Here is a 22,526-nt window from a genome sequence, read left to right as displayed (position 1 = left end):
AATGTAAGTTTTTGTGTGTGTGTGTGTGACATATATGCCTGTCCTGTTCTAATGTTCTAATGCTCTTTAATGTGCTATATTGTTTCTATATTCTTGCATTCCTCTAATAAAAATTTTTTAAAAAAGACTATCGTGTGACCAGTGGTTGAGAACGTTTCAACTTCTTCTGCAATGCATAGGCATTTAAAATGGCAAGTTTGCCCAAACTTGTATCTGGTAGACTAGTGTATTTAGGCATGTTAAAATGTGAAAAAAGAGAAAAAAGTTTGAAAAATCATAGAAGCAAGTTTAATGAGACCTCTTTCTGGCAAAGCACAAAAGCAATTTTCTTTTAGTATTTGGCGGTTCTTCCACATGGAGAAGGACTGTGGTCGAGGAAGTGGAGGACAGTAGTGTGACTCATCGATGTGCAGCTTCATTTCAACAGATATTTTTTAGACCTTCCCTTGGCAAGGCTAATATTCCAGGTGCTCAGCACCACATGCCTCCCAGCTTTAGTAATCTCCTTTGGCTGAAAAAAAGGGCTTGGATGTTATGCTCTGTGTCTTTCTCTTGTCTAGTTATCTCTGACTCCAGATCACTCAGGAATTCAAGATTAATTGCACATTATAGAACAATTTACACCATATTTGAGTTAATGTGAGGAATCTCAGTAAAATCTCCCTCAAAAAATACCTGTTCATAAATATTTCTAAAAATTCTCAATATAGTATGGATTCTTTAATGCTTCATTTGATTGTCTGTTTTTAAGTCGAGATCAGTGCTGATATTAATGTCAAATCCCATTCTCCCCTTCTCAGTTCCCAGAATGTGGATTCTTTGGCTTGTACGATAAGGTCTTGCTCTTCCGCCATGATCTGAACTCGGACAACATCCTCCAGCGGTTAATGTCGGCAGAGGATATTCATGAGGGAGATCTGATTGAGGTCGTCCTTTCTGGTGAGTTGTGCTAATAGACAGTGCTTTGTATAGCGAAAATACCACTTAAAAAAACACGGGTCTTAACTATTTTAGATAATAATCACCACCACTATCATCTTACTTAGAAACAAACTTATGTGTTTAATATACACTACCGGCCAAAAGTTTTGAAACACTTACTAATTCTTTATTATAATTTATTTTCACATTTTAGAATAATAATAAAGTCATCAAAACTATGGAATAACATAAATGGAACTATGGGAATTATGTTGTGACTAAACAAAATCCAAAATAAATCAAAACTGTGTTATATTTTAGCATCTTCAAAGTAGTCACCCTTTGCCTAGAATTTGCAGACATGTACTCTTGACATTTTCTCAACCAACTTCTTGAGGTATCACCCTGGGATGCTTTTTAAACAGTATTGAAGGAGTTCCCATCTATGTTGGGCACTTATTGGCTGCTTTTCTTTATTATTTGGTCCAAGTCATCAATTTTTTTTTTTTTTATAACATTTTAGTTTTATAATTAAATAAATTAATATGGTGGCACAATTGTATTTTTGTCTACAAAACTAATTTCAAACATTTAAGCATACGCCTTCAAATCAAAAGATTTTTAAGATCATGAGAAACATTTCAGTCAAGTGTTTCAAAACTTTTGACCGGTAGTGTATATATGATAATCACTGTTGAGAGTAGAGATCGTCCGATATTGATTGTTTTTACAATGATACGATACCAATTATTTGTATGTTTAAGTCTGATAACACGCCTGAGCATCATCCTGGTGAACGTCAACTTTACAAGACTAATGAGCACAGGCAACAGAGAATTAAATTAAACCATTTTATTTCTCATCCAAGGCACTTCGATTTGATTAATGTAAAGTAATGGTACGCCTTTGGCATTTTGCATGATTTATCTTTCACTACATGATTCCATCTCCATTTCTTAAAGTGTTAACCCTGAACTACACATCAAGCATTTATGTTACACAACTCACTTGAGCATGAATGGCTGTTACTTTTAATAAAGTTAGAAGTGTTAGAAGAGAAAAGTTAGAAGAGCATTGGATTAATTCAAGCAACACATTGCAAAAGCAAGTTACTTTACCTGTGAGCACAGTATTGTTTCCTCTCACACTCAGTGCTGTAATGGCCGTCTTGTGTGCAATTTCTGAAACACCTACCAGATGGCGGCATTTATTGGTGATCCATTAAAAAAAACAATATCCGATTAAGGAAAAATGCTTGAATATCGGAAAAAATATCGGGAAAAATGATTATCGGTGGATCTCTAGTTGAGAGTAACAGGGATGTGCAGAATGACTAATTTCACTGACGTTTAAATGAAAATGTTGGAGTCGACTACTCGACTACTCTAAAAAGTAAGAAATTCTTAGAAGACAGTCAAAAAACATTGTGTGTTTTTGTGGCCCATTTAAAATACTTTATTCCAACAAAAGCCAAATCCAACTCTAAGTTCAGCTGAAAAGGGGCATTTATCTGTGACGTGCTTGCCTTGCATTATGATCGTTGTACATGAAATATAGAACATGACACACAATCGCTGAATCAATGGTAGAGAAAACATGCATATTTATTGAAAACAATTAAATGAATAGTGCAGGATCAGTAGAGCAACCCTAATAGCCTGTTCTTTATGGAATTCACCAAGTAAAAGTCATTTAATATATCAAAACAGTCAGGACATTGTTGAAAATATTTAACAGATAGCCAAGTCTATGAGAAAAGTTGTGCATATTTCATGATGTGCATTAGCCTATGATCTAATATGACAGCTGTTCGGTTAAAAATGTTAACCAATAACAGTTATGATGTAAAAAAAAAAAAGAAAGAAAGAAATAGCTAGTATGGAAAAAAAATAGGCCTGTGAGAAATGTACAATAAACCTAACGAATTGTTCTAAACATGATGTGCACACAGAACAAAAGACACTTTAACCAGTTAAGCAGTCGGCACATCTTTTCAAATAGCCTTCGTGATCAGCAGGGGTAAAATAAAAATGTCACACCTAGCCTAAAATAGTGCCAGTAATAATAACATGTAATAACATGCCAGTAATTTAAGCACAGTCTTTGTAATAATATAAAACCAAATGTAAATATGTAAAAATGTTGAACAGATTAAAGTGGAAAAATATTGACTGACTAGTAATTCCAGTGACTAACAGCATCAGAAAAATAGCGCATTGAAAAACAGCGCAGATGGACACAAAAACGCGTTCAGTGTGACCGTCCCCTACTAAACTTAAAATGAAAAACACTTTAATACAATGACCAGGAAGAAGAGAGAAAGGGAGAGAAAAGGCTTAACATGAAAATAGTGTATTTCTCATTGGATTAGTGTTGTTGTTTTGGCAGTAAATAGTGTTTATCATAAGGGAAATGTAAGAAAATCATGTTAAGTGTTTTAACTAAACCTGTACTACTGAACTTTTATTTTTAAATAATGCAGTAATGCAGTTTTTCTTATCTCTCTCTCCCAGAACGAGCTCTGACATATGCAATAAAATGTAATGGCATGTCATGAATAGGTGTGTTTACTGGTGTTTTAAAATCCCAGTGGTGGGAAACAATTATCATGCACTCAAATGCTATATGATTTTGACAAAATTATCTTGCTTCTGACAGAAAACACAACAGAAGACGTCCACTGATTGTCATTGATCATTCCCCCAGCCATTTCTGTCAAGTGTAGCATCCATGTAAAGCATCCCAAATCAAATCAAATCACTTTTATTGTCACACAATCATATACACAAGTGCAATAGCGTGTGAAATTCTTGGGTGCAGTTCCGTGCAACATAGTAGTCGTGACAGTGATGGGACATATACCAATTTACAATAAACATCAGATTTACAACACAATTTAAAAATCTAATATACACATAATTACACATAACACAATATACAAATAATAACATACAATGTACAGTATACAATACACACAATATAGAATACACATTATACAATAAAAAAGTATATATAGTATATATAAAATGTACAGTAGGTTGTATTGTACTGTATTGACATTCAGGCTGTCGGTTGATAGTAAGTTGCCAGCGTGTTGTTAAGAGAGAATATAATATAATAATAATATAATTTATAACAGTCCTGTGTGAGATATAAGAGTAATAAAGTGCAGTGCTGATGTATTTTGATCGTGGGAGATCAAGAGTTCAAAAGTCTGATTGCTTGGGGGAAGAAGCTATCATGAAGTCGGCTGGTGCGGGTCATGCTGCGATACCACCTGCCTAATGGTAGCAGTGAGAACAGCCCTTGGCCCGGGTGGCTGGAGTCTCTGATCATCCTCCAAGCTTTTTTCACACACCGCCTGGTATATATGTCCTGGAGGGAGGGAAGCTCACCTCCGATGATGTGTCTGGCAGTTCGCACCACCCTTTGCAGTGCTTTGCAGTTGTGGGGGCGGTGCTATTGCCATACCAGACGGAGATGCAGCCAGTCAGGATGCTCTCTACAGTGCAGGTGTAGAACCGTGTGAGGATGTGGCGGTTCATTCCAAACTTCCTCAGCCATCTCAGGAAGAAGAGGCGCTGATGAGCCTTCTTCACAACGGCTTCAGTGTGGATGGACCATGTGAGTTCCTCAGTGATGTGGACACCCAGGAACTTGAAGCTGCTGACTCTCTCCACTGATGCTCCATTGACGGTGATGGGACTGTGTTCTCTATCTCTTCATCTGAAGTCCAACACAAGCTCCTTTGTCTTACTGACGTTGAGGGAGAGGTTGTGCTCCTGACACCAGTGTGTCAGAGTGTGCACCTCCTCTCTGTAGGCGGTTTCATCATTGTCAGTGATCAGACCTACTACTGTCATATCATCAGCAAACTTAATGATGGCATTGGAGCTGTGTGTTGCCACACAGTCATGTGTGTACAAGGAATACAGGAGTGGGCTGAAAACACAGCCCTGCGGGGCTCCAGTGTTGAGGTCAGTGATGAGGAGATGTTGCTGCCCATTCTAACCACCTGGCGTCTGCTTGACAGGAAGTCCAGGATCCAGCTGCACAGTGAGCTGTTTAAGCCCAGAGCCCGGAGTTTCTCATCAAGCTTGGAGGGCACTATGGTGTTGAATGCTGAGCTGTAGTCTACAAACAGCATTCTCACATAAGTGTTCTTTTTTCCAGGTGGGAGAGAGCAGCGTGTATTGTAGATGCAATGGCATCATCAGTGGAGCAGTTGTTGCAGTAAGCAAACTGCAATGGGTCTAGTGATGGAGGCAGCACAGAGCAGATGTAATCTCTGATTAGTCTCTCAAAGCATTTGTTGATGATGGGGGTCAGAGCAACAGGACGCCAGTCATTTAAGCAAGTGATTTTGGATTGCTTTGGAACAGGCACAATGGTGGATGTTTTAAAGCATGTGGGGACTACAGACAAAGAAAGGGAAAGGTTGAAAATGTCCGTAAAAACACCAGCCAGTTGGTTCGTGCATGCTCTGATGACGCGGCCCGGAATGCCGTCTGGACCCGCGGCTTTGTGGATATTCACACGTCGGAAGGATCGGGTTACATCCGCTACAGAGACGGAGAGTGAACTAACCCCTGTAGCTTCGGCCGTGAGAGCTCTCTCCGTGAGGGCGGTGTTATTTCCCTCGAAATGAGCATAAAATGTATTTAGCTCATCCAGGAGAGAGGCAGCAGTGTTCACGGCAGAGTTTTTATTCCCTTTAAGGTCTGTGATGATATTAATTCCCTGCCACATGCTTCTAGAGTTGGTGGTGTTGAACTGTCCTTCAATCTTGTTCCTGTACTGATGTTTTGCTGTTCTGATTTTTTCTGTTTTTTGGAGGGCTTAACTGGCTTGGGTGCTTTCTGTTTCAGTTTCTGCCTGTAAGCGGGCAGAAGCAGAATGGAAGAGTGGTCCGATTTGCCAAATGGTGGGCGGGGGAGGGATTTGTAGCCGTCCCGGAAGGGAGAGTAGCAATGGTCCAAAACCCGGTCCCCTTGTGTGTTAAAACTAATGTGTTGGTGGTATTTTGGTACGACTGATTTGAAACTGGCTTTATTAAAGTCCCCGGTCACAATGAACGCGGCCTCAGGGTGCGCAGTTTCCTGCTTGCTTATAATCCCATACAGTTCTTTGAGTGCCCAGTCTGTGTCGGCTTGTGGCGGGATGTACACAGCAGTGATAATGACCGCTGTGAATTCCCTCAGTAGCCAGAATGGTCATCACAGAAGCATGAGGAATTCCAGATCAGGAGAGCAGAAAGACTTGATAGAATGTACGTTCCCCTGATCACACCAGGATTTGTTGATCATAAAACATACACCACCACCTCTGCTTTAACCTGAGAGGTCTTTCGCTCTGTCCGCTCGGTGCACGGAGAACCTCTCAGGTTCAATGGCTGAATCTGGAATCTCAGCAGACATCCAAGTTTCCATAAGGCAGATAATGCAGCAGTCCCTCATCTCTTGTTGGAAAGAGATCCGCGCTCTCAGCTCGCAGAGCTTGTTGTCTAGAGACTGAACATTTGCCAATAGAATACTGGTCGATTTGCACGACGTATTACTCTGATGAGAACGCCGGCTCTGTTTCCCCTTTTCCTTTTGTGTTTTCGCAGCTGGGCTGCCCAGACAAAGGGCTCCGCTGGTGTGTTTGTAAACAGCGTGTCGGCATTGAGGAATTTGAAGTCCGGTTTACGGTGTGTAATTGCAGAACCAATGTCCAAAAGTGTTTGTCTGTCGTAGACAATAAGGCAGACAACATCCAAGACAAAAAACATAAGAAATGTAAACAAAACAAACAAAACACTACAATGTTGTGTCGGAGCTCGCGACGCAGCAGCCATACTCGGTGCCATCTTGAGTCCAAAAAAAGGGAAAGGATGTTGATATCGGAATATCAACATCCGATATCTCACACAACTCATGTGAAAGGTGTGTGTTTCACATCCATTTCTCTCGAATTGTGAAACATTCTCAGCAGTTTGGGTGTAATGCTAAAAATATGTATTTTTTTTTTTTAAAAGAGACAAAAAACTATATTGATTCTATTACATTATTCACAATGCTTTATGGCATGAATAGTTCAATCACAACCTCTGAAGTGCAGTAGTATAATTTTAAATAGCCTTATTTCTTTTGCTTCGAATAAAATGTTGCAATGTTGTAATTCATCAGAGCTGGTTGGTTTGGTTTGTTGAAACTCTTTATATACGAATTTTCTTAAATGCCTGTGGAAAAATAATTTAGAAATATACTTCTGAAGCCCAGCGGGCCACTGAGAAAGGTGCCATTCACTATTGAGCTCTACTGTATAAAGATTGTGGATTGTGGGTGGTGAAGTCCTTCACAGGAAGTATGGCAATTAAAAAAAACATGTTTTACAAATTAATTTAAAACTGTACTATGTAGGCCATTCAGCAAAGCATAGATGAGCAGAACAGTTACTTCATGATTGGGTTGTAGTCAGTTGTGGCACCTGTGTGGCAGATGGAGGGGCCCATGTTAATCTAGTCAATGTGGACCTCAGGTGGTTCTTTTCAAAGAGCACTTTAAATGTCTGTTAACACCGGCAGGTCAGTTCCCCTAAGGCCACCTATAGTAATAAATGTTCAAAATTTTCCCACATGTTGAATGTACAGAACAATTTATTGAAAGATTTATAGTCAATTATGTTTGGCTCAAGAGTTCTGTTTAGTTGATAACAAGTGAACAAAGTGTCTCACAAGATCAATTCTTGACATTTTCAAGTTATTTTGTGAAGATGTTTTCAGATACATGTGTGAGAGAGCAAAACTATCCAGTTCTGCTGTCTTTTACTACAGTAGGCCACTGTCACTGAGGTTTCAGCTCATCTTTGTTCCCGCTCATAATGGTTTGTACTGTACATCCTGTGCAGGTCAGCTCAATGTGGATTGATCTTTCTCTTGGTGGTGTGTTCACAGGGGAGCTGTACAGCACACCTGCAACTCACATCCTCCTCACTAAGTGGCAAACACACACATTCAAGTGTCCCAAACTGGAAATAAACACAATATGCATGGCTAATTCCAAGTCAGTTCTGTGTAAAGCCCTTAACCCCAAGTGTTTCCCAGTTATAATTTGTCAGGACTAGGGTTATTACGATACAAATTTCGATACCACATCAAAAATGGATAATATCATATTTAACATACTTTGAATTAAAAAGTTAAACATCAATGTAAAAAATACGTGTTTTTTAATACAGTATGGCCGTATGGAACTTGTGTCTTCACAGATAATAAGTGCTTGGGTCTGTCATCTACTAAAACATACACAGCTTGGGTGATGCTCTTAGTGTGGTGATTTTAGCATATGAGTGGCTTCACACATTCACAGTTAAGCACGCAGCATATGCAGACAGTACATTTATTTAATAAAATTGCATCATTCAGAATCAGAATCAGCTTTATTGCCAAGTATGTTTACACATACAAGGAATTTGTCTTGGTGACAGGAGCTTCCAGGAGCTTCCAGTGTACAACAAAACAAAAACAATACAAAAACAGCAGCAAGACATAGATAATAATAAAAAATACAAAATAGTTATACACATACGTACATACACACACAGACACACACATACATACATACATACACACATACACACATACATACACACATACACATACGTAGTGCAATCTAATGCAAATCTGTTATCTGTTATGTACAGTGCAAATACAAATCTGTTATGTACAGTGCAAATTTTTTCCAGAGGAATGAAATGGCAGAAGAGGTTGGATGTGTTGGATAAATATAAAAAAAGACTAAACTGTGTATTGCACATAGTTATTGCTCAATGGGGCAATTTAACTGTTCATGAGATGGATAGCCTGAGGGAAAAACTGTTCCTGTGCCTGACGGTTCTGGTGCTCAGAGCTCTGAAGTGTGGGCCAGAAGGCAACAGTTCAAAAAGGTAGTGGGCAGGGTGAGTGGGGTCCAGAGTGATTTTTCCAGCCTTTTTCCTCACTCTGGAAGTGTATAGTTCTTGAAGGGGGGGCAGGGGGCAACCAATAATCCTCTCAGCAGTCCAAATTGTCCTTTGTAGTCTTCTTTTGTAGCTGAACCAAACCAGACAGTTATTGAAGTGCAGAGGACAGACTCAATGACCGCTGAGTAGAACTGTAGAACTGAGTAGAAGCAGCGCCTGATGGAACCTGAATGACTCCACTGCTGCCACAGTGCTGTTTAGAATGGTGAGGGAGGTCAGTGTTGGGGTATTCCTCCTAAAGTCCACAATCATCTCCACCGTTTTGAGCGTGTTCAGCTCAAGGTTGTTTTGATTGCACCAGACAGTCAGCTGTTCAACCTTCCTTCTGTATGCAGACTCATCGTCATCTCGGATGAGGCCGATGACAGTAGTGTCGTCTGCAAACTTCAGGAGCTTGACAGAGGGGTCCTTGGCGATGCAGTCATTGGTGTTGAGGAGAGTAGTGGGGAAAGCACACATCCCTGGGGGGCACCAGTGCTGATTGTACAGGTGCTGGAAGTGAGTTTACCCTGTCTCACAAGCTGCTGCCTGTCCGTCAGAAAGCTGGTAATCCACTGACAGATAGACATGGGAACAGAGAGTTGGTGTAATTTATTCTGGAGTATAGCTGGGATGATGGTGTTGAAAGCCGAACTGAAGTCTACAAAAAGGATTCTTGCATATGACCCTGGTCTGTCCAGATGTTGCTGGATATGATGCAATCCCATGTTGACTGCATCATCCACAGACCTGTTTGCTCGATAAGCAAATTGAAGGGAATCTAGAAAGGGTCCAGTGATGTTCTTCAGGTGGGCCAACACCAGTCTCTAAAATGATTTCATGACCACCAACGTCAGGGCGACAGGTCTGTAGTCATTAAGTCCTGTGATTTTTGGTTTCTTTGGGACAGGAATAATGATTGAGCATTTGAAGCAGCATGGGACTTCACACTACTCCAGTGATCTATTGAAGATCTGTGTGAAGATGGGGGCCAGCTGTTTAGCACAGGATAGAAGACACGCTGGTGAGACACCATCTGGGCCTGAAGCTTTCCTCGTCTTTTGTTTCCGAAAGACACGGCTCACATCATCTTCACAGATCTTAAGTGCAGGTTGAGTAGCAGGGGGGGGGGGGGGGGGGTTGCAGGAGGTGTTGGTGTTTGTGTGAAGTGAAGGACAGAGTGGGTGTGGGGTGTGAGATTGGGCCTTTCAAATCTGCAGAACACATTCAGGTCATCAGCCAGTTGTTGGTCCACCACAGGGTTAGGGGTAGTAGTCCTGCAACTTGTGAGTTGTTTCATGCCACTCCACACTGATGCAGGGTCGTTAGCTGAAAACTCGTTTTTGCATCCTCTTTGGCCTGACGAAGCTGCCTGAGCTCTGCTGTAAACCACGGTTTGTCATTGTTGAACTTTAAATAAGTCCTAGTAGGAATGCACATATCCTCACAGAAACTGATATATGATGTAACAGTATCTGTGAGCTCATCCAGGTCTGTGGCTGCAGCCTCAAAAACACTCCAATCCATGCAATCGAAGCAGGCTTGTAGTTCCTGCTCTGCTTCATTGGTCCATCTCTTTACAGTCCTTACTACTGGCTTGGTTGATTTTAATTTCTGCCTGTAGGTTGGAAGAAGATCAGTGACAGACAGTGATCAGAGAGTCCCAAAGCTGCTCTAGGGACAGAGCGATATGCATCCTTTATTGTTGTGTAGCAATGATCCAGTATGTTCTTGTCTCTGGTGGGGCATGTAATATGCTGTTTGTATTTGGGCAGTTCACGTGTGAGATTTGCTTTGTTAAAATCCCCAAGAATAATAATAACTGAGTCCGGGTATTGTTGTTCCGTGTCTGTGATTTGATCAGCCAGCTGTTGCAGCGCCGCATTCAAACACACATTTGGCGCGATATACACACTCACCAGAATAAACAAGGAAAACTCCCACGGCGAGTAGAACGGCTTACAGTTAATAAAGAGCACTTCCGGGGGGCCTGGGTAGCTCAGTGGTAAAAGACGCTGGCTACCACCCCTGGAGTTCGCTAGTTCGAATCCCAGGGCATGCTAAGTGACTCCAGCCAGGTCTCCTAAGCAACCAAATTGGCCCGGTTGCTAGGGAGGGTAGAGTCACATGGGGTAACCTCCTCGTGGTCGCTATAATGTGGTTCATTCTTGGTGGGGCGCGTGGTGAGTTGGGCGCGGATGCCGCGGTGGATGGCGTGAAGCCTCCACACATGCTATGTCTCCGTGGCAATGCACTCAACAAGCCATGTAATAAGATGCGCGGGTTGATGATCTCAGACACGGAGGCAACTGGGATTCATCCTCCGCCACCCGGATTGAGGCGAATCACTACGCAACCATGAGGACTTAAAAAGCGCACTGGGAATTGGGCATTCCAACTTGGGTGAAAAAGGGGAAAAAATAAATAAATAAATAAAGAGCTCTTCCAAATTAGGACAGCACATTCTCTTTAATGTTGTTACATCTTTACACCAAATTTCACTGATGTAAATGCATGTTCCACCCCCTCTCATTTCCCCGTTAACTCCGCGATGCGATCCGCTCTGAACAGCTGGAGGCCCGGCAGATGTAACGCACTGTCCGGAATGGCTTCACTCAGCCAGGTTTCTGTGAAGCACAAGGCAGCAGAGGTTGAAAAGTTCTTGTTTGTGTGGGTGAGGATATGTAGTTCGTCCGTTTTGTTAGGAAGAGAGTGGAGATTTGCAAGATGAATGCTCGGCAGTGTTGTTCGAAAGCCCCACCGACGGAGTTTGACCAGTGCACCGGCTCGTCTTCGTCGTCTGTGTCTCCTGAACAACAAAGCCGCACCTCCAACTAAAATGTCTAGCAAAACATCTGAATATTCAAAAACAGGGAAAAGACTGTCTGGGATAAGCTGTTGAATGTTCAGGAGAACACAGGACAAACAAACAAAAACAACAAAACAAGGTGGCTGGAGTAGTATAGGCACTAGCGCAGAAGAGAGACAGAGAAGGAGTTTGTGTGTGTGTGTGTGTGTGTGTGTGTGTACAAGTTAAGTTCAATAGTAAGTGCAATTAGGGTGGACTGGTTAAGTGCTCGCAGAACAGATGTGTTTTCAGCTTGAATCTTGAGATGGTATCAGCAGATCGTGAGAAGGTTGGAAACTCATTCCACCACAGAGGAACAGAGAAAGTGAACAATCATGAAATAGACTTTGAGCCTCTTTGTGATGGGACCACAAGGCACCGCTCATTCATAGACCGCAGAGAGCGAGTTGGAGCATAGACCTGGAGAATTGAATTGAAGTAAGAGAGTGCGGTTCCATTGACTGTCCTGAAGGCCAGAGTCAAAGTCTTGAATTTGATGTGGGCAGCTACAGGTAGCCAGTGAAGTGAAATCAAGAGTGGGGTGACATAAGCCCTTTTTGGCTGACTGAAGACCAGATGTGCTGCTGCATTCTTGACCATCTGCAGTGACTTAATTGTGTTTGCTGGGAGGCCAGCCAACAAAGCATTACAGTAGTCCAGTCTTGAAATGTCTGTTTCTTTAGTCATTGAAGAAAATGCAGAAATTATCAAATGTGGAGACAAGTGGCAAGATGCCATCAATACTTACAATTACATTATTTAGCTATTAAACCTTGATGTTATAATATGATATTCCAATATTCATAGTTATAACACATTTTATGAAGTAATAAGTGACATTTTATTTATGTGCAATGACTTATGAAAATGCGTCATACAATATTTACAGTAATCACCTCAAAGATGCAGTATCTGAGCTGTGGCAGTAGGGGGTATTATTGCTGCCCATCGCTTCCCATGTAAAACCAATTTTATGCTGGTTTGTTTGCTGCGAATCTCTGATTGGTGGATTTTCTGCCTCAGGATCATGGGTAGTGTAGTTCTTCACTAGGAATTCCACTATTAAATGATTTATAAAAAAGAAAATGCAGTTGAAATACTGTAATGCGAACTGTTGGCTTCAGTAGAAGCATATACCGACCTCGATTAACAACTTTGGAGCTCACGGTAGGTCTGTCTTTAAAGGGTCATAAGATCATCGTTAATAATTAAATCCTCTGTGGAAAAAAATAAATGAGATTTTTACTTCTCGGACCAAACTGTTGCGATCTACAGTGTAAAGGCCTTTTCACACCAAACGTGACGCGATTATCACTGGTGAGTGGCCCTTTCCCATAGAAAGTGACGGGAATGTTTGCAGCGAGCACATTCACACCTTTACAACAGGTGGCGCTAAACGACAAGGAATTATACCCCGGTACGGTGTGTGGCTCAAAGCACCTTTGAGCTGATCTGCTCTCCGCCAATCACCGTCACTGAGTGAGAAGAAATAACCACTTAACAAGTCTGCAAAACAAACAAGAATAGCAAACGATTCTCTAGCGAACAGATAAAAAATAAAAAATAAATAAAAACTGATTTCTCTACAAGCTGCAGCAGTGATGACGGGTGTGTTGTTGATTTGCTCAACGAGAAAGAAAACTTTCGAGACACTTCACAAACTATTTCAGTTCGCCTGCTGGACAAGTTGACCGACAGTATTACCATGCATACACAGTCTGAGGGGTGATTTGAAAGAATCGAGTGTAAAAAAAAAAACACTGCTTATATGCAACTGCCGCATACTGTATATACTTGTGTTGAGTGCATTTGTTTAAAAAGCACTGTGCAATGCACACTCATAATGACTGTTAAAACATATGTTTGACTGTATCTTATTGCCATGTACATCTAGGCTACCATGTGTTATATTTGCTCAAAATCCTAAATGTCACTAGTTAAACGTGATGAAATTTAAATGCTCCAAGAGTGCAAGCAATAAAACAGATCTCACCCAACATAACCCATCTTCAGTCTGACCCATTGTTACACTGAAAAAAAATGACTAGTAAGATTTACTTAATTTTTATGTAGCAAGTTTTTGTATACAGTTTATCTAAGTAAATCTTAATGGTATAAAACTAAGTAAAATCAATTTAACTTTATGACATAATATTGATTAAAGTGATTGAGCACATTTAACTTAAACATTTTAGTAAACTTAATAACTTTGACTTATATGTTATACATGGTGCTTGAATTCACTTTTAATTTAAATAAACATATTATTAGAACATGATACATTTTTATTTTTCCTTTCAAAGATGTTTAATCATGTACCACTAAAAGGGGTCATGAACTGAGAAATCAAAATTCCATTTATCTTTTGACATATAAGAGGTCATTGTACTATAAAAACATCCTGTAAGTTTCAGAACTCAAAACTTTCTTGTTAGTCTAAAAACAGCTTATATTGAAGCCAGTCTGCCAAAACGACAGGATGTGGAATGTGCCACTTTATTAAGTAATAGTGTGGCTAAACACCGCTTCCGCAGAAGAAGATCAACGCCTGCTTCTACATCACTGCCTGTTTAGCCCTGCCCACCGATTCACGCATGTAGTAGGTAAATAACGAGAGAAGCAAACGCAGGTCTACGCAGAAACCAAACGATAAAGATGCCTCCGAAGACAACAATATGCTGTGCATTGCCAAGTTGTGGAAAAACTGCATTGCCTTCCTTCTGATCCCAACATTAGGAAAGAGTGGATGAACTTTATTTTTAATGATGTTCCAGACTGCGTCAGTAAGAACTTGGTCCTTTGTTCACTTCATTTTACCACAGATTCGTTTACAAACAAGGCACAATTCGACGCAGGATTTTCAGAAAGATTGAAACTAAAAGACGATGCTGTGCCGACTATATTGGATCCGACCGTAATGTCGCACCACACAAGTGTGAGTAACTGTTTTTATTACGTGGTCACTATTGCTTTGTCTGTTATTACAGATTGTTTGATATGTACTGAGTATTTATGCGTTTTTAACCTAAATCACAGCAGCGTCCATCTATGAAGGATGAAGGCTGTCAAACATACATGCAGAAGTTTACATCGGTGGGCACACAGCTGTCCTTTGGAACTTTGGGACCTAATCATAGAAGCAAATGTTTTTTAAATATGCAAAACTGTTAGCCAATCATACCAGTGGGTGTTTACTTCCGAGTGCACAATCCGCCACGCCTATTCAAACGGTGTGTTACGATGAGGGTGGTCAAAACAGGACAGAAAATAGCCAATTACTTCTAAATTATGATGTTTTTTTATGTAAAAATCTTGAAAACATTATAAGTGGACCTCAGAGAACAGTAAAAAAAAACAAAAAAAAAACAGTTCATGACACCTTTAACATATGGAAGCCCCCACAGGGAAACTTAATGCCTGCTATGTAGTCTAAGAGACTAGATCACCTTGCAGCACTGGTGATAGATATAAGTTACAGAGCACACAGACCTTAACACTTGGTACGCAAAACACCATGACAGTGAAAGTCAACAGATAATATTTTTTTATTTTTTTTATCAAGAATGGGTAATTTTGAGTAGAAAATTTACTTAAGACTGCACAAAAAAAAAGTTACCAAATATTTAAAAAAATTAACAATAAAAACGATGTAAATAAACTTACAAACAGTGAAACCATGCAAGTTCATTAATTATTCAAGCCCAGTGCAAGCTGGGAACACCAGCTTTGAAAAGTTATGTAAAATTTACTTTACTTACCAGTGAAATTTACTCAAATTAGCAAATAAATATGAAATGGTTTTCTACTTTAGGATTAATAGCAAACAATCATAAATAATATTTAATTTTTAGCTAGATTATTAATTTTTACATGTTTTAATGTAGAATTTACTTAATATTTTCAAGATCATGTTTAAACTAACTTCTTCAATTTAGAAAATACTTACTCTTTTCTGCTATATTTACTACACCACAAAATATTTTTTTCCAGTGTAGATACTTTAATACAGTTAACGACAACCAGGCTGTTAACGACTATAAAAAATAGCACAGCATTAACTATTTTGTTTTTGGTATTCAAAGGCACACAGAGCGTACTACAAGTCACAGCAATAGTATTAATATTAATAATATTTGACGAAGAAAAACACTTAAGATCCGTAAGGTTGTTTATTAAAAAAGTGATACAAAGGCAAAGATGGAGAACCCTTATGAGTATATAATATATAATATATAATATATATATATTTTATTTTTATTTTTTATATATATATATATATATATATATATATATATATATATATATATATATATATATATATTTTTATTTTTTTAAGGCATTTGATGCAAATTAACTACACATCCTCACTGCTGGTTCAGGATTTTTTACTCGAGTTACTTCATTGTTTAATGTCAGTGGTCAAAACAGGTTGCTCTGGTTCTGGTAACTGCAACGGCTTCTGACACGTGATCTAAAGCTTATTTATTATTGGTCAGGGTATTTCTTCATGGGGCGGAGAAAAAAATCGACACACTCACCGTAAAAAAAGCTTCACTTTGTCGTCGGCGATTCGGCGCAAATGTTCGCTCCAGGTGAGAATGACTCATTGGGAATCCATTGTTTCGATTAAACATTTTGCTTGCGGTGATAAATCGCGCTGAAAATTCACATTTGGTGTGCCTTAAGGCTCATTTTCATCCACTCCTTAATATAAGTTCTTGAAACCTGTGATACCATTCACAGAAAACACACAGGCGTACATACAGTATACAGAACATATAATTTCAGCTGTTTTTAGTGCTAGGCAGTTGTGCTTGAACATTGTACTTTGAATATGGTACCTGAACAGATTAGTTTAGAAAAAAACAAACAAATGTGCTTTCACACACTGACACTCAATATCATCTTGTCTGCCTTTTCCCTGCGTCCATTGGCTATGCTAATAAAACATACAAAAAAAAAAACCTCAGGAGGAGAGAGCAGCTTTTTGTTGGCGCTCATCTCAAAGGCAAGAGTTTGTTTTTGTTGCAGTAGTTGATGGTATTGCTTCTGCTGAGAAAAAACTGGGAGAGCCGTGGAGAGCAGTAGACAGCAGGACGCTCATCACTGTGTGCTTTTGTCAGAGATAGTGTGTCGACAGGATCTGCTGTCTTAAACCCTGTGCACACTGTACGGTTTTGCCGTATGAGACCAATTTCAGAAGTTGTAAAAGATTTATGTCATAGAACAAAATCTGCAGTCTTTGCTCGCTTAGTGTAACATGCTAACCGCTTTCTGAAAGGGTGCCTTTTGAAGTGATTCAGCTGCTCACTTTCATTTAGAAAGACTTTTCGATTAACGTCCTCTTCCCGTATTCCCCTTCAAGGGGCATGCACCAGCCGAGCAACTGCCATTGAGATGAATATAAATGAACGGTTAGCTTTCTCTGAATGCATTTTGCATGCAACAAGATCTGATCTTTATATCAATATTTATACTAGATATCAGTAAAAAAAAAAACAAAAAAAAAACATGGCTGACAGCCTTTATTTCTGTTACTTCTAAAATGTGTTTTTGAGGATGACTTAAGTAGTTCCAAAAGAGTAGAATTAGCCTACTCTATTTTGCTTTTATTTTACAAAATGTAATTTAATTTGGCAGTAGGAGATTCCTAGGCCGTTACTAGAGCTTATTAACCATGTTATGATCCTCTGCCTGAAGACTAATAGATGAGTTTTGAGATGCTGGTTCTTTGTTTATCATAATGTATGTAGTGTCTTCATGAATGGCTCATTATGAGTCTGTGCTCCAGCGCTCTGGACTGCTGCCTGCCATGTGATTTTTTTTTTTATGTTTAAGAAGGTATGCACTTTTTTCTCTTTCTCACTGTGTCACTCTACCCGCTTAGATGTGAAGTTTTAGATTCTTTGTTCAATTGGTTTGTGTCCTAACATCACAGTGTGAGTTTTCTCCACGGCTGTGGTCAAAACAAGATCCACAAGATGGTGGATTTTTGGGTTTATTTTGTTGTTTGATGTCTGTGTGTCAGGGTAATGTCATGGTTACTGGTGTAACCTCCGTTCCCTGATGGAGGGAACGAGACGTTGGTGTCGATGTAGTGACACTAGGGGTCACTCTTGGGAGCCCGAGACACCTCTGGTCTTTGATAAAAGGCCAATGAAAATTGGCTAGTGGTATTTGCATGCCACTCCCCCGAACATACGGGTATAAAAGGAGCTGGTATGCAACCACTCATTCAGGTTTTACGCTGAGGAGCCGATATAAGGTCCGGCCATTTCAGCGGGTAGTTCAGCGTTGTGGCAGGAGGGACCAACGTCTCGTTCCCTCGATCAGGGAACGGAGGTTACACCAGTAACCATGACATTCCCTATCTGTCACTCACTCGACGTTGGTGTCGATGTAGTGACACTAGGGGTCCCTATACAAAATGCCACAAGGCTGAATTGTGTTACGTGAACTGGCGGTGTGTGGTGGGCAGACTTGCTGAGTGCCAGCACACCAGGTCGACACGTAACCTCCCCCAACACAGTTATGAGTGTCGAACGGCCCTTTTTGGGGACAAGTCGACTACCCAAAGATAGAGACAGGCTTAACCCAGTTGTGGCCTCTTTTCCCCTTCTCTTTTTCCACTCCCTATAAAAGAAGGGGGATTATCCGATTGGGTCGCCAGGTCTAGTCTGGGGGTGTCCCTCCCAAGGGGAGGACACCGCGGAGACCACACCTCGCCCCAGAGAGGGGGGGATATTTAAGTGGAAAAATACATCACATGGTCTTTCCAACCATGTGGAGAGCCTTCAAGGTAGATCCTGCCCAATGGGGGAGGAGTTACTACAACATGGAGACTGGGGCAGAGGGGCTCTGCCCAAGGAAGATGCAGTTTGCCAGCAGGGAAACGAATTAGCGGAAGATATAGATTGCATGGGGTTAGTCTTACAGGGAACCGCCACATGTGGAGCACCTACCCCAGAACCGGGCTCTTAGTTAGCGCTTGTACTGGGCCGGCAGTGAGTCTCTCCGAAAACTCGACTGCCACAGGGCTCAGAGGAAGTCAACCAGGAACAAGTTTTGTGAACACTACTGGGAATTAACAGTGCACGTCTTCAGCTCAAAAGGAGGTGGAAGGCGCTATGTGCAAGCGATATACCCGGCCGGCTATCCCGGGCTTATCTGCTTAAGTTGCGTGCCACTACCTGGGACGAAACTGGTTCCACCCGGAGGTTGTAGAACCTTGCAAAGGTGTTGGGTGTTGCCCAGCCCGCTGCTCTGCAAATGTCTGTTAGAGAGGCACCTCTGGCCAGGGCCCAAGAAGCCGCTACACCACGGGTAGAATAGGCTCGTAGCCCTACCGGGGGCGGCATGTTTTGGGCGAGATATGCCATAGATATGGCATCAACAAGCCAGTGGGCGATCCTCTGCTTGGAGACAGCGCTTCCTTTCCGCTGTGCACCAAAGCAGACAAAGAGCTACTCAGAGAGTCTAAAGCTCTGCGTGCAATCCAAATAGATGCGCAAAGTGCGCACCGGACACAGCAACGCCAATGCTGGGTCTGCCTCCTCCTGGGGCAGCGCTTGCAGGTTCACCACCTGGTCCCTAAAAGGAGTGGTGGGAACCTTGGGCACATAGCCCGGTCGGGGTCTCAGGATCACATGAGAATAGCCCGGACTGAACTCCAGGCATGTTTCGCTGACAGAGAACGCTTGCAGGTCACCTACCCTCTTGATGGAAGTGAGTGCAGTCAGGAGGGCAGTCTTCAGGGAGAGTGCCTTAAGCTTGACTGACTGCAAAGGCTCAAAGGGGGCTCTCTGTAGGCCCTGAAGAACTACGGAGAGATCCCATGAGGGAACGAGGGGCGGTCTGGAGGGATTCAGCCTCCTGGCGCCTCTTAGGAACCTGATGATCAGGTCGTGCTTCCCTAAGGACTTACCGTCAACTGCGTCGTGGTGTGCTGCTATGGCAGCAACGTACACCTTCAAGGTGGAAGGGGACAGCCTCCCTTCCAACCTCTCCTGCAGGAAGGAAAGCATTAATCCAACTGCGCATCTCTGGGGGTCTTCGTGTCGAGAAGAACACCACTTAGCGAATAGACGCCACTTAAAGAAATACAGGCGCCTCGTAGAGGGGGCCCTAGCCTGAGTGATCGTGTCTACCACCGCGGATGGTAGGCCACTTAGGTCTTTTGCGTCCCGTCCAGGGACCAGACATGGAGATTCCAGAGGTCTGGGCTCGGGTGCCAGAGGGTGCCCCGTCCCTGAGAAAGAAGGTCCTTCCTCAGGGGAATTTGCCTGCTCCTCGTCCTCCCTGACCTTGCACAGAGTCTGTGCAAGTAGGCTCACTGGGGGAAACGCATATTTGCGAATGCCAGGGGGCCAGCTGTGTGCCAGCGCGTCTATGCCGAGGGGAGCCTCGGTGAGGGCATACCAGAGCGGCCAGTGGGAGGATTCTTGGGAGGCAAACAGGTCCACCTGTGCCTGACCGAATCGACTCCAAATCAGCTGGACCACCTGAGGGTGGAGTCTCCACTCTCCCCTGAGGGAAACCTGCCGTGACAGCGCATCCGCTGTAGTGTTGAGGTTACCCGGGATATGAGTGGCTCGCAGCGACTTGAGGTGCTGCTGACTCCAGAGGAGGAGACGGCGGGCAAGTTGTGACATACAGCGGGAGCACAGACCGCCTTGGCGGTTGACATATGCTACCGCTGCCGTGCTGTCTGTCCGAATTAGCATGTGCTTGCCCTGGATCAACGGCCGGAACCTCCGCAGGGCGAGCAGAATTGCCAGTAACTCGAGGCAGTTGATGTGCCAATGCAGCCGCGGACCCGTCCAGAGGCTGGTGGCTGCGTACCCATTGCAAAAAGCATTCTGTCATGACCACGACACGCCTGGAGACCAGTTCTAGGGGAACACCTGCTCCTAGAAACGAGAGGTCGGTCCAAGGGCTGAAAAGACGGTGACAGACCGACGTAATGGCCACGCGATGTGTCCCGTGGCGCCATGCCCGTCTCGGGACTCGAGTCTGGAACCAGTGCTGAAGCGGCCTCATATGCATCAACCCAAGCGGGGTGGCCACCGCCGAGGATGCCATATGCCCCAGGAGCCTCTGATAAAGTTTCAGTGGAACCGCTGTTTTCTGTTTGAACGCCTTCAAACAGGCCAGCACCGACTGGGCGCGCTCATTCGTAAGGCGCGCCGTCAGGGAGACTGAGTCCAACTCCAAACCGAGAAAAGAGATGCTCTGAACCGGGAAGAGCTTGCTCTTTTCCCAGTTGACCCGAAGCCCTAGTCGGCTGAGGTGCGAGAGCACCAGGTCCCTGTGTGCGCATAACATGTCTCGAGAGTGAGCTAAGATTAGCCAGTCGTCGAGATAGTTGAGAATGCGAATGCCCACCTCCCTTAACGGGGAAAGGGCAGCCTCTGCGATCTTCGTAAAGACGCGAGGAGACAGGGACAGGCCGAAAGGGAGGACTTTGTACTGATACGCCTGACCCTCGAACGCGAACCGCAGGAAGGGTCTGTGTCGAGGAAGGATCGAGATGTGAAAGTACACGTGCTTCAGTTCTACCGCCGGGAACCAATCTTGATGCTGGATGCTCGCTAAAATGTGTCTTTGCGTCAGCATCTTGAACAGGAGTCTGTGTAAAGCCTGGTTCAGTACTCGCAGGTCCAAGATTGGCCGCAACCCACCGTCTTTCTTCGGTACGATGAAGTAGGGGCTGTAAAACCCTTTCTTCATCTCGGCTGGAGGGACAAGTTCTATCGTGCCCTTCCGTAGGAGGGTAGCGATCTCCGCGTGCAGGGTAACAGCGTTTTCGCCCTTGACTGGTGTGAAGTGAATACCGCTGAACCTGGGTGGGCGCCTGGCAAACTGAATCACGTAGCCGAGTCGGACGGTCCAGATCAACCACCGCGATGGATTGGGAAGCGCAAACCATGCGTCCAAATTCCGTGCGATGGGGACCAAGGGGACAACGTCGTCGGACGTACCGGCAGGTGGGGCCTCGTGGCGGGGCGGAGCGCGAGGTGCCACAGCACGTCGTGGTTGTGCTGAGTCTAGGGACATCGAAGCACTTACCTGGCTCCTTGTGACCACCCCCGGAACAGCCTGGGACGGGGGAGGAAGAGGCCTGTCCTCACGACCCGTGGAGGCTGTCACATCGGGGGTGGATTTGTGCCACAGCTGGGCGCTCAGGGGCGGGCCAATCCTGCAAGATAAAGCCCGTGGACGGTAGTCGTGGTGACGACCGTACACACCGGGTATATGACCCAGGGAGGAAGGAAGCCGCTCTTTTGCTGAACTGTTGGGTGCCGCAGCCACTTGGGCATGCGTCAAAATCAAACAAAAAGGCAACAAAAGATTTTGTCTTTCTACCAGCTCCACGTGAGTGGGTTCCCTCGTCCCTGGGTTGCCCATCTCAGGGGCGCTTCGAAGACCTCCGTGGGTTCTTCGGTGCCGGCTGTGAGACGGGTGGCGTCGGCTTCCTGCTGTGGGCTCCACGCCAGGGCCGGGCCGGAGGGGCGGGCTGCGGCGGAGCCGGTGCAGTCACCGCAGGGGGACGCCCTTGGCGACGAGCAGATGGGGTGCGGGGTCTTGAGCCGCGCCGGGGCAGGATGTGCCGGATTGCTTCCTTCTGCTGCTTTACCGTCGAGAACTGCTGGGCAAAGTCCTCAACGGTGTCGCCGAATAGGCCCGCCTGGGAAATGGGTGCAGCAAGGAACCGTGTCTTGTCGGCCGCGCCCATCTCGACCAGGTTGAGCCACAGTGGCGCTCCTGGACCACTAGT

At 43.4% G+C, this 22,526-nt stretch overlaps 1 protein-coding gene across 4 annotated transcripts in view; it reads left to right on the top strand.

Annotated features, from left to right (window-relative positions):
- Positions 1 to 22,526, top strand: part of LOC127454901 (serine/threonine-protein kinase D3-like) — a 201,390-nt gene that overhangs the window by 123,303 nt on the left and 55,561 nt on the right. For all 4 annotated transcript variants that reach the window (XM_051722418.1, XM_051722419.1, XM_051722420.1 and 1 more), the window contains exon 3: positions 801 to 939. In XM_051722418.1, the coding sequence (XP_051578378.1) occupies positions 801 to 939 (139 nt within the window). The remainder of the gene's footprint in view (positions 1 to 800; positions 940 to 22,526) is intronic.

This window comes from Myxocyprinus asiaticus, chromosome 17 (assembly GCF_019703515.2).
Source record: "Myxocyprinus asiaticus isolate MX2 ecotype Aquarium Trade chromosome 17, UBuf_Myxa_2, whole genome shotgun sequence".
Taxonomy (NCBI): Eukaryota; Metazoa; Chordata; class Actinopteri; order Cypriniformes; family Catostomidae; genus Myxocyprinus; species Myxocyprinus asiaticus.
This window is presented reverse-complemented; position numbering and strand designations above follow the sequence as displayed.